This window comes from Dipodomys spectabilis, unplaced genomic scaffold, assembly GCF_019054845.1.
Source record: "Dipodomys spectabilis isolate Male_0828 unplaced genomic scaffold, ASM1905484v1 ptg000002l, whole genome shotgun sequence".
NCBI classification, from domain to species: Eukaryota; Metazoa; Chordata; class Mammalia; order Rodentia; family Heteromyidae; genus Dipodomys; species Dipodomys spectabilis.
In genome coordinates, this window is record NW_024870679.1 from 41370180 (window position 1) to 41382432 (window position 12253).

Below are 12253 nucleotides of genomic sequence, written 5' to 3' on the forward strand. Positions count from 1 at the left end.
TCCCACAGTCCAGGCCCTGCACACCACTCTCTGCAAGTCTCAGTCCTGCCTATAACACCTCTCCTTAGAGACTCACTAACTCAGGAAGGGGTGGGGCCCTTAAAGGTGAGAGTTAGACTAGGCCAAGAGCCCTGAATAGATGTTCAGGGATGAATGATTGGCCTTACCAGGAAATTGAGGTCCGGCAAGAACAGGGTGTGATCTGTGGAGCAGACCAGGTTGTGGGAGTATCAGTAATGCCCAGATTTACCACAGCTGAGTCTTTGGGGACACTCAAGGGCTAATGCAGATTAGGTCACCCTCTGCCCTCTAGTCATCTACAGTGTTACAGTTATTGCAGTCTACAGTGTTTCAGGACAGACTGAGCTGCGTGACCCCTGACCTCAAGGAGGAGACCAGGACCAGGAGAAAAACCTTGTGCCTAAGGTCAAGTTGATGATGAGAACAAACTCCAAAGGTGGGGTGATCACAATATCCTGCTGGGGACCCATCCAGGGGGGTCTGTGGTACTGAAGCCCAGAGATAAGACCCAGATGTTGGCCTGAGCTCCTCTGCAGCCCATCACTTGAGTTCTCGGGCAATCACTGCCCTCCCCCCACTTCCTTCCGGTATGAAGGATAACAATCTCTGCTTCCCTCCTACCTGGCTGCGGACGTTATAATAAGAGTCAGAGATCTGGAGGAAGTGACTCTTACAGGTTTCCTTTCCTACCTGCTTCCCCAGTCACTCGGCCCCAGACACACCCTACATTAATCAGTTTTGAGCATCTCCGTGGAAATTCTGACCCAGACTCAGGTGCCCTGCCTGGAGTAATCAAAGCCTAGCTAAGGGTAAATCGAGGAAGGATCATCCCAACCACAGTTATAGCTGAGGCAGGAACGCAAGAGGCCTGTGCTCTGAGAGGAGACCACTGAGCCTGGGGGAAGAGTGGCTCGGACCAAGGGGGTGACCACCGGCCGTCCCGTGGGAGGGGCGTGGCGGCTGCCAGTAGCAGGCCTCAGGTGTTTCCAAAGCCGACTCCTTATTGTCCGGGGCCTGGAGTTTTCCGAATCCGCTTATTTCAGGAAAAAAAGAAATCCAGAATCATCCATCTCTTCTCGAGTCCAACTTGGGGTGTATCTGGCTGTCTTGGGGGTCTAGTCCCAGCATTTCGCCTTCCCTATCCCCTCCTGTCACCCTAACTTGAGAACGGAACTGTTCTAGGGCCGCCTTCGGGACAGACCCGCGGTACCTTCCCTCCCAGACCGGCCTCGCGACCCCTCCCACCGGGCCGGGGCGGAGGGCCGCACCCGGGCTCCCGGGACCCCGGGGCGGGGGGGGGGGGGACGACTGGCCCCCGCCCTCCGGGGCCCCCGCCGCCGCCGCCGCGTGGTGGGACGGCGGGGCCGCCGCTCCCGCCCGGCGGCCGCTCTCTCCCGGCTCCCCCGCCCAGGCCGCCTCCGCGCCCCGCCCGCCGGCCCCGCCCGCGCCGCCCCCGCCGCGCGCTCGGCCTCCGCCGCCCAAACTTTTCTCCGGGTGCGTCTCCCGCGGCGATCGCCCCGCGGTCGGGGCGCCGCGCCGCAGGCGGCCTGACCCCCGCCGCCCGGTCCGCCCCGAGCCGCACCATGGCGGCGCGTGCGCCCCCCGCCGCACCTGCGGCCGAGGAGCCCGGGGGTCCCGGGGGTCCCCCGCGCAGGAAGAAGTCCCGCTCGGGCCTCCGCCGCGCCTTCAGCTGGCTGCGGGTCAAGCGGCGCAAGAAGAAGGCGGCGGGGGCCGAGGGAGCGGAGCCGGCCGCCCCCCGGGCCAAGAAGGCGGACGACAAGGCCAAGAGGGCCAAGGGCAAAGGCCGAGGTAAGGCGGCCGGACACCTGGGCAGAGCGGCGGGGGCGCCGAGGGTGCAGCGCGGGGGGGGGGGGGAGTGGGGGCTCCGTAAGGGGCGGGGTGTGTTGGAGTTGGAATGGTGACCCTTTGGGTGCTGGTACTGGGGAGCGAAGAGCTCAGGGTTCAGCCCAAATCCCCGTCTTGTGCCCCTAAGACGCAGCACGCTCCTCTCCAGAGGGGAGAAGACCCCGACTTGGTTAGGGATCCCTGGCTTAAGCAGGAAGTACTAGCATGGCACCGAGGCAATTCTCCCTCCCTCAGGCTCACCCAGGTTTTGCCCTCTGCTGAGTCAGGGGGTGAAAGACTTGACTCTCTGGCCTGTGGCCTTTGGGAGAGGCAGGTGGCCTTAGGTCTCTGGTGGGAGTCCCCTAGGATCTAGAAGGTCAGCGGCCTTCACACAGGAGTTTCTGCCCTCTAGGTGGATCCGGGTTTCCAACCCCACAAAGGACCCAGCTTGGGGCATAGCATACCTGAGGTTATTAATAGTGTTAGCTTTTCCTACCTGTCCCCACCCCCCACCTCATCACTCACCTGGGCCAAACCGCAAACACGCCCCGCTGGGGGTGGCGAGCTCATTATCTCGGCACCAGTGGCCCCTCCCCATCTCTGGTTCCCCAAACCCTGTTACTAACAGTGTTGAAGTGGGCTTACAGACAGGAAACTGAGGCCCGAGCTAAACCGACTGAGGCCCGAGCTAAACCGACTGGGGTTGGATACTTAGAAGAGCAGCGATTTCTCCTTTCTGAGTTGGAGTCCCTGATTTCCCCTCAGACCTGATGGGTCGGCAGTCTGTGAGGAGGGGAAGCGGATCTGGCCCATCTCAGCTAGGGTTACTGCACTTTTCTGCCACTTGTTTGGTTTTTTTCTTCCAATTCTCCCTGTTCCTGTCTTCTGTTTGGTGGAGAGGGCCTCAGTCTCTCTAAGAAGGCGGGTCCTCCTTAGGCCTGCTGACCTTGGAAGTCTACCTTTCCTATACTGCTACTCAGCTGGAGGTGAGGTGCGGAAATGGCAGGGTGTGTGTGTACCCATCCCTTCTGTTTACTCTCTCACAGTCCTTTAACCACCTCCTTCTGGAGGAGAATTAGAAGGCACAGGGGTCAGGAAGAGGGTGGAAAGCCTCTTGTGGGATTGCATCCGGTGTGATCTTCCTTTTGGATAAAGGCCCTGAACGTCTGGAGCTCAGCCACAAATAGAAGCCTGGGCACTGGGGCTGGCATGGCTGGGCCAAACCCTGAGGGAAGATCTGGGTAAGGGGTATTTCCAAAGGCTCTGCCGCCCAAAATGGAGGGGAGTCTGTTCCAAGACTCCACCATTGGGATTCAGTATGCAGTCATCACTATCTCCCTCAAGAGGACACAGGTCAGAACTGCAGCAGGATGGGTTATAGTCAAACTATTAGGCTGGGCAGGCAGATTAGTAGACTAGTGATGTACCCCAGGCCAGTGGACACTTTTCCCAGCTTGGAGGCAAGGGACTGGAAATACTGTGGCTCCTGGCTCCAATAGCCTACTTTTAGCTAGGTGCTGGTGGCTCACATTTGTAATCCTAGCTGTTCAGGAGGCTGAGATCTGAGGATCACAGTTTGAAGCCAGCCAGGAAAGGAAAGTCCGTGAGACCCTCCAATTAACTAACAAAAAAGCCAGAACTGGAGCTGTGGCTCAAGTAGAGTGCTAGCTTTGAGCACAAAAGCTCAAGGACAGTCCCCAGACCCAGGAATGGCATTGGGTTGATGGCCAAACCTCCTTCTGCCTTTTGTTTTTTTTGTTGTTGTTGGTCGTAGGGCTTGAACTCTGGGCCTGGGCGCTGGCCTATAGCTCTTCAGCTCAAGGCGAGTACTCTACCGCTTGAGCCACAGTGGCACTTCCAGTTTTCTAGTGGTTTATTGGAGATAAGAGTCTCATAGACTTTCCTGCCTGGGCTGGCTTTGAACCGTGATCTTCAGATCTCAGCCTCCTGAGTAGCTAGGATTACAGGCGTGAGCCACCGGTGCGTCGCTCTGCCTTCTTTTTGATATTGGGTGTTACTCGGTTTCTGCGCAGTGGGTCAGCTTAATTGAGTCCACGTGCATGGGCAACACCCTTTGCCCCTAAACTGTTGTTTCCCTAGGTCTGGAGGAGGTTCCAGGTACGACTGAAGGAAGTCCTGTTCCCTTTTTCTTCAGCCTCCTATTATTCTAATTGTTTCCTTGTCACCTGCTTGGCCCAGCTTCTCTGTTTATTAAGAGAAATAAATCTGATCTCTGTAATCTCCACTGGCAAGGCTGGTCAGAAAGGGAAAGCCCAAAGGCTTAACTCTTTCAGAGAGAACATTCAGAGCAGAGATGAGGGAACGTGGGAAGGAGAGTATCTAGAAGATTCCTGGGAAGTCAGGAAGGAGATCAAGTCCTGGCTCTTCTCATTTGGCTACCTTACTATAAGAGGACACAGGTCAGAACTGCAGTAGGAACATTGAGCTTCAGTTCTCCAAGGTTCCTGTAATGCCCTCACTATCCTGAGCAGACTTAGCAGGAAAGAGGAAATCTGACACTGATGATTTTGAAGAGGTCCAAAACCCAAAACCCTGTATCCATTATCTCATGAGATCCAATTTGCAGATGAAAAAACTGAGGCTCAAAGATTGTGGCTGATTTGACAAAGCTGAAACTCATTGAATCTCAGATCACCTGCCTCAAAGGTGCTCTTTCCATGATTTTCCCAAGGAGCTCAAGTTGGGGTGAGGCTTATAGCTTATCTTTTCCTGCTCATTCTATAGAGGGGAACCATCCAGAGAGAAGTGAGGGACCTCAGTTGAAGGGAGAGTGTTATCAGAGTTAGGCAAATGAATGTTTAAGTTCTGGTGCAGCTATAGCAAAAATTGTAACATTGAACAAGGACTTAGTTGGCCAACAGATTCCATTACTGTCTCATGAGGCCTTCCCATAGGTGGAATTCTCTGGACAAGGCCATGATTTTTTTGTTGTTTGTTTTGTTTTTTGTTTTTTGTCAACCAGCCATGATGGGTTTGAGACTTTTCTTCAAGATTCTTCTCACAAGAGATGATATGAAAAGTATATTAGGGCTGGGTGCTGGTGGTTGACAGCTATAATTCTGGTTACTTAGGAAACTGAGATTTAAGGTCCAGCCAACCTGGGCTGAAAAAAATCTATGAAAATCTTATTTCCAATTAACCATCAAAAAGCTGGAAGCGGAGGTGTGGATCAAGTGGTAGAGTACCGCTCATGAGTGAAACAGCTAGCAACAGCACAAAGAAGGCCTGAGTTCAAGCCCTAGTACTGGCACCAACAACAACAAAAAAGGAAAATAACATTATATTAAAAAGAAGTTGCTGTAGAAATGAAAAATGGTTCTATTACTGTGTTTGTAAGTTCCATTCACCTGAGCTCCAAAGATCAAGTAGAATGTGCTTTGCTGTCCTTCTTCCCTTCCCCCCGCCTCTCCAGCCACATGATACTGGCAGGTTATTCACCCCTCCAAACCTCACTTATCTGTAAAATAAGGAGAACAAATCCTAGTTTTATAGGAGTGTTTCAAGGATCCACAAAGTACGTTCGAGAGCAGATGCAGATGATAGCAAGATTCTGCTGTTTGAGGCTGGGCACTTGAGCACTAGTTAGTTCATCTGATCCTTGTTTGAAAAAACAACTAACTTGGTTATATACCTCAGCTAGCTACAGTGGAGATGATTACCAACTGGGACTCCAGAAGCTGGAGCCTCACTTTTGCCTGACTGGAAGACTTAGATAAAAGAAGTTAAAAACAACAAAAGCAAACAGAAATTCATATTTTCCAGAAATATCACCTGGACTCTAGACAAGTGTGTGGGGAGGAAGTGTTTCTAGGACTTACGCCAGCACTGGGGCCCAGCAGGTAATCAGGGAGGTGCTCAGAGGAGGTGAGCTGGGTGTGGAAGGAGAGATGGCTAGAGAACTAACAGGAAGGCTGCTCAAATGCCAGACCCAAGCTGGGCATTTTCCTGGGTTAGGAGGTGAGCAGTTATCACTACATATGGGTGAGGAAAACAAAAAGGCCTCAAAGAAGGAAAGCAAGTTGCGCAAGATCACTGGGCTTCATGCCTTTGAAAAGAACATACTCCTTCCTAGCTGGGATCAGGTCTTGTTCGGAGAATGCCTGAGGATGAGAAGGCCAGGCCCCTGTGTCTGTGCAGTGTTGTTCCTACATAGCAGGGACAGTGACAGGGTTCCATAGTTCGCCCCCAAACGCAACACTCTCCAAAGTGAAGTGAATTAGTGACTGTGGAATCTTAGGCAGGACCATAACTCCCCCAGTGGCTGGAGTGGGCGCTGTCCCTCAGCTCTTCAGTTCAAGGCTAGCGCTCTACCACTTGAGCCACAGCGTCATGTCCGGCTTTTTTCTTTTTGCTTATGTGGTGCTGAGGAATCAAACCCAGGGCCTCATGCATGCAAGGCAAATGCTCTACCACTGAGCCACCTTCCCAGCCCTAAACTGAGGGCTTTATACCTAGGTAGGCAGGTGCTCTACCACTGAGCCAGGCTTCCAGCACAAGAGAATTCTGCTCTGCAGGGTGACCTGCACTGCAAACCTGCCCCACTTTTGGGACTTGTATATACATAGATGGTATTTAATGACCTCTGAGATTCTTTGTGGTGCTTGGAGTCTTTGGGTTTGAGAATGAATTGGGTATGGGCAGGAACTGTGTCAGGGAAATGAGAGCCAATCTTTGGCAAGTTGGACAAAAGATGGAGACCTAGTGGCCTGGATGCCATGGGAAGGTAGGTACTAGGAAGGTAGGTCTAGTCCCTCTGATTCCATCTCCCCTCTTTGCTGAGGAAGGTCTTATACAGGTCTAAAGCAAATGAATACTCAAAGACTTTTTGAGTAGTGGTGGTTATCTGTTTGCCTTTCAACGAACATATTCTGTCTCTGCATATGCCTTTCCTTTGATTATCTTCATATTTTTTTTTTTTTTTTTCTGGTTGTGGGGCCTGAACTCTGGGCCTGGGCACTGTCCCTCAGCTCTTCAGCTTAAGATAGCCCTCTACCATTTAAGCGACAGCACCACTTCCGGCTTTTTTTCTGCTTATGTGGTGCTACGGAATCGAACCCAGGGCCTCATGCATGCAAGGCATGCACTCTACCACTGAGCCACCTTCCCAGCCCTTATCTTCACTTTTTTTTTTTGTTGGTCGTGGGGCTTGAACTCTGGGCCTGGGCGCTGTCCCTCAGCTCTTCAGCTCAAGGCGAGTGCTCTATGACTTGAGCTACAGCGCCACTTCCGGTTTTCTGGTGGTTTATTGGAGATAGGAGTCTCACGGTCTCTCCTGCCTGGCTGGCTTTGAACCGCGATCCTCAGATCTCAGCCTCCTGAGTAGCTAGGATTACAGGCGTGAGTCACCAGCGCCCGGCTTTCACTTTTTTATTCAGTGAAAACTCCGATCTCTCAAGTCCCAGCTCCCGTTTTTTTTTGTGTGTGTGTGTGCAGGCCCTGGGGCTTGAACTCAGGGTCAGTCCCTGAGCTGCTTTTGTTCAAGGCTAGTGTTCCACCGCTTGAGACACAGCTTTACTTCTGGCTTTTTTTTTTTTTTTTGTCAGTCGTGGGACTTGAACTCTGAGCCTGGGTCTGTCCCTCAGCTCTTCAGCTCAAGGCTAGTACTCTACCACTTGAGCCACAGCACCACTTCCAGTTTTCTGAGTAGTTTATTGGAGATAAGGGTCTCACAGGCATTCCTGCCCAATCTGGTTTTGAACCATGATCCTCAGATCTCAGCCTCCTGAGTAGCTAGGATTACAGTCATGAGCCACTGGCGCCCAGCTAATTCTGGCTTTTTAAGAAATATAAGAGAGCTGGGAATGTGGCTTAGTGATAGAGTGCTTGCCTAGCATACATGAAGCCCTGGGTTCGATTCCTCAGTACCAACCACATAGACAGAAATAGCCAGAAGTGGTGCTGTGGCACAGTTGTAGAGTGCTTGCCTTGAGCAAATGAAGCTCAAGGACAGTGCTCAGGCCCTGAGTTCAAGCCCCAGGGCTGGCAAAAAAAAAAAAAAAAAAGTTTATTATGAGTTTCACAGACTTTCCTGCACGGTTGGCTTCACACCAGGATCCTCAGATCTCAGCCTCCTGAGTAGCCACCTGTGTCCTGGCTCAGGTCTTTGTAATACTCTCTAAAGCCCCTAGGATTTCTCCAGCAGCCTGCTGAAGAGATTTGGAATTAGGCAGTGTTTTTGAGATTACCTTCTTCTTGGGGTATCTCAATGTCCTTAGCCTGGGGTCTAAATCAGTGTAATGGGGACAAGGACTTCTCTCTGCCATGAGGTACATTCTATAGTAGAGTGTGGGTACTATAGCAAAATATGCTTGCCCAGACAGGATAGAAACCTTCTCAGTTTTATAGATACTAAGTACATGTTATGAAGCAGGCACTATCGTGAGGATGAATAAGAGAAACAAGGTCCTGGTCCTCATGAACCTCAGAATTGCAGTGGCCTGGTTGGAGAGGCTCAGACAGCAAGCAAATAAATAATACTAAAAAAAAAGGAACCAAAGAGGAAACACAGAAATCTCTGGGGGAGATTCAGGGATGGCTTCCCTGAGGAGGTAACACCTGTGCTAGGAATTTTGGAGGATTGGGAGGGTGGAAGAATGGAATTACCTGAGTGTCTGATGGGCTAGGCTAGCTTGGCTTTCTGGGTTCTGTGGAGCACTGGGATGACCATTCTTCACTATTTGGATTACCCTGAGGTCAGGAATTAGGCTGACTGACTCTTCTCTTTTCTGCCCTGCCAGTACAGTGCCTGGCACTAAGTTGTATCTGTCATTAAGAGATGATCCAATATGGGCTCCCACAGCATAGACTTCTCAGGATCCTAGATACCCAAAATTGGTGGTCTGCCAGGGGGTACTTGCATGCCACATACAAACAGATGAGACCCAAGCATGGGGCTGGTAATCCTCGCTACTCAGGAGGCTAAGGATCGAGGTTCAAAGTCAGCCTAGGCAGGAAGGTCTGTGAAACTCCTGTCTCCAATTAACCACCAAAAAACAGGAAGTGGCGCTCTGGCTCTAAGTGGTAGAACTGCTAGCCTTGAGCAAAAGATCTCAGGGACAGTGCCCAGTTCAAGCCCCATGACTGACCAACCCCCCAAAACAAACAAAAAAGCAAAAACCCAACTCAACCCAAACCATCCCAGAAGATCACCAAACAGCTGAGGCCCAAAGGAGAGTGACTTGTTCAAAATCACACAGCAGCCAGCCTTAGAGGCAGGATCTGGAGCCCATACCTGCCTGGCTGCTTTTAGTTTCTCTACTCCTTTGTTCAGACTTCCAACAGAAAAGTCGTACCCAGAGAGGCAGCTCTAACAGGAAGAGATGAAGGAAGCCAGATTTCTTTCTCCACTTCCTCCTTTACCTCTTTCCCTCCAGTATATACCTTCAAGCCCTACATCCCAGTGTTCTGCCAGAACTTCTCCTTAGGTCTGGGTGAGATCCTCAATCAGTGGGTTCTCCCCCCTCCGTTCCTTCTGGAGTTCTGGAAAACAGGGTTGCCAGGCAGGGCTGCTGAACTGGGGGTGTGGGGATAGGGTCCAAACCTGGTGGTCAGGGAAGTCTACACAGTGATATCAGCAGAGGGCAGAGTGGCTCCCTCTTCCCCTCTGCCCCTTGGAAATCCCCTCTCCACCAGCCGTCAGAGCTTCTTAACTGCTCAGAGCCTGTCACATGCTGAAGAAAACTACTGAGAGGAGGCATTATTCATTGTCTGAATGTGCACAGTTGGGTGGGGAGATAGGGTGGGCAAACCCCCAAGGCCACTTCTAGCTCCTTGGCTGACTTGGGGAAGGAAGTGGGTGAAAGCAATCCCTTAGAGTGCAATCTCTGCCTACCCCTGCTGTGGTCTGTACTACTCTACTCCATGCCCTTCTGCTCCGCTGTCCTTGGGGCTAGTTCAGTGAGGGACTGTCAACTCCACTCACTGGGTACCCAGCTCTGTGGGGAGTTGGAGGGAGCCATAGAGACAGCTCAGCTTATATAGGCTTTGAATCTTCATCTTGTGGCAAGTGTGATACCCGCAAGCAACTCCTGGTGTGTGTGTGTGTGTGTGTGTGTGTGTGTGTGTGTGTGTGTGTGTGTGTGTGTGTGTGTGTGTGTGTGTGTGTGTGTGTGTGTGTGTGTGTGTGTGTGTGTGTGTGTGTGTGTGTGTGTGTGTGTGTGTCAGAGAAACAGAGCCTGACTGACTGACTAAGGCCAAGTTAGGCCTCCTTTCGGCTTAAGATACCATCTCCTGTAAGTTTTTAACCAAAAGGCACCCAAATCTAATTCTGTCTCATGAGCCTTGGAGGGAGCCATAGAGACAGCTCAGCTTATATAGGCTTTGAATCTTCATCTTGTGGCAAGTGTGATACCCGTGTGTGTGTGTGTGTGTGTGTGTGTGTGTGTGTGTGTGTGTCAGAGAAACAGCGCCTGACTGACTGACAGAGGCCTCCTTTCGGCTTAAGATACCATCTCCTGTAAGTTTTTAACCAAAAGGCACCCAAATCTAATTCTGTCTCATGAGCCTTCCATACCAGCCCCTTCTTTCTCCAGCCCTACCTTGCCTCACCTTGCTGGGGCAGAGGGCAGTACTCCTCCTCAAAATCTTGGATTAGGCACTGTCTTTTGTATTTTTTGTTAGTCATGGAGCTTCAATTCAGGGCTTGGATGCTGTCTCTGAGCTTTTCTGTTCAAGGTTAGTGCTCTACCACATTAGCCACAGCTCTACTTTAGGTTTTCTGGTAGTTATTTGGATATGAGTCTCACAGACTTCCCTGCCCCAGCTGGCTTCGAATCTCAAGCCTCAGATCTCAGCATCCTGAGTAGCTAGGATTGCAGGTTGAGCCATCAGCGCTCAGCTAGGCACTGTCTTTGTAAACAAATGTGTCATCACTACCACCAACCATCACAACCACAACAGCTACCAGGGCTAGTAACCAAGTAGCCACTACTGCTTCTGCACATAGTTAGGCAACCCTAACCATTTCCTCCTCTACCAGCTTCTAGACAGCACACAGGGCACACTGTGCTGAGCCTGGAGTCACTGAGGAGTGAGGCAGTCCCTGCTCCTGAGAAATTGCTGGTTGGAAAGACAAACATAAATAAAAATAAATGGGTGTTTGTTTGTTTGAAGATACAATCTTGCTATGTAGTTCAGACTCGTCTTTTTTTTTTTTTTTTTTGGGTCCGGTTGTCAGGCCTGAACTCTGGGCCTGGGCACTATCCCTCAGCTCTTCAGCTCAAGGCTAGCACTCTACCACTTGAGCCACAGCGCCATTTCCGGCTTTTTTCTTTTTGCTTATGTGGTGCTGAGGAATTGAACCCAGGGCCTCATGCATGCAAGGCAAGCACTCTACCACTGAGCCACCTTCCCATCCCCTTCAGACTCGTCTTGCATTTGAGATTCTCTTGCCTCAGCCTTCTGGGTGCTGGAATTACAGGTGTGCCCTACCACATCCAGCTATAAATGGATGTCTTGAGGAAAGTGGGAAAGGGATGGTGGTATACAGGGTGCTGTGGAACTCTGAGGTTTGAGCAGAAGTGTATTAGGGTTGCCCTCATGGCTATGAGAATACAGAAAAGAGCCAGGTAGGGGTATGCATAGGAAAACAGTGTCCAGCAGGGGCTTGTGGAGGAAAAAGGATCTTTTAGACAGAGGTGGAAGAGGCCAGACTGGTGGGTGAGAGCATCTCCTGCAATAATACATTCCCAGTTTCCTTCAAGACTTTGCTCACCTGATCTCAACTCATGCCAAGGGATTTGTACTTACCTTTGAGTAAGTACTGCTTACTGCTCCCTCATACTACCTATCCCCTCTATGAGCCTTAGTTTCCCCATCTGTAAATGAGAAGTCCTTTCCAACTTTGACACTAGGACCCTCTATGTACAGAGGAGAGACTGGTGCACATAACTTGGTACACAGGGTATGGCATTTTTGTGGGTTAATAAGATACCAATCCTTAAGAGAGGGATGGGATCAGCTTTTCTTTATTTTTTTGTGCCAGTAGTAGAGCTTGAACTCAGGATCTGGGTGCTGTCCCTTAGCTTTTCTGCTCAAAGCTGGAGCTCTACCATTTGAGCCATAGCTCTGCTACAGGCTTCTTGTGATCAATAGGAGATAAGAGTCTCACAGTCTCAAAGCCTTGGCTGGCTTTGAATCCAGATCATCAGATCTCAGCCTCCTAAATAGCTAAGATTACAGGTGTAATCTACCAGGGGCACCAGGGGTTTCTTGACTTTGGAGGGAGAGAACAGGATACCCTGGAGAGAAAGGCAGCATGATGTAGTGGAGGGGCTTGCCCAGCTGGGAGAAATGATGAGTCATGCCACACAGGGATTAGAACGGAGGGCTCTGGACTCAAGCCCGGGGCTTTCTCCTCTGCTATACC

At 51.0% G+C, this 12253-nt stretch overlaps 1 protein-coding gene across 1 annotated transcript in view; it reads left to right on the forward strand.

The window, feature by feature from the left end:
* Positions 1–1604: 1604 nt before the first annotated feature.
* Positions 1605–12253, forward strand: part of Kiaa1522 (KIAA1522 ortholog) — a 31626-nt gene continuing 20977 nt past the window's right edge. The window contains exon 1 of the mRNA XM_042675376.1: positions 1605–1830. Within this exon, the coding sequence (XP_042531310.1) occupies positions 1605–1830 (226 nt within the window). The remainder of the gene's footprint in view (positions 1831–12253) is intronic.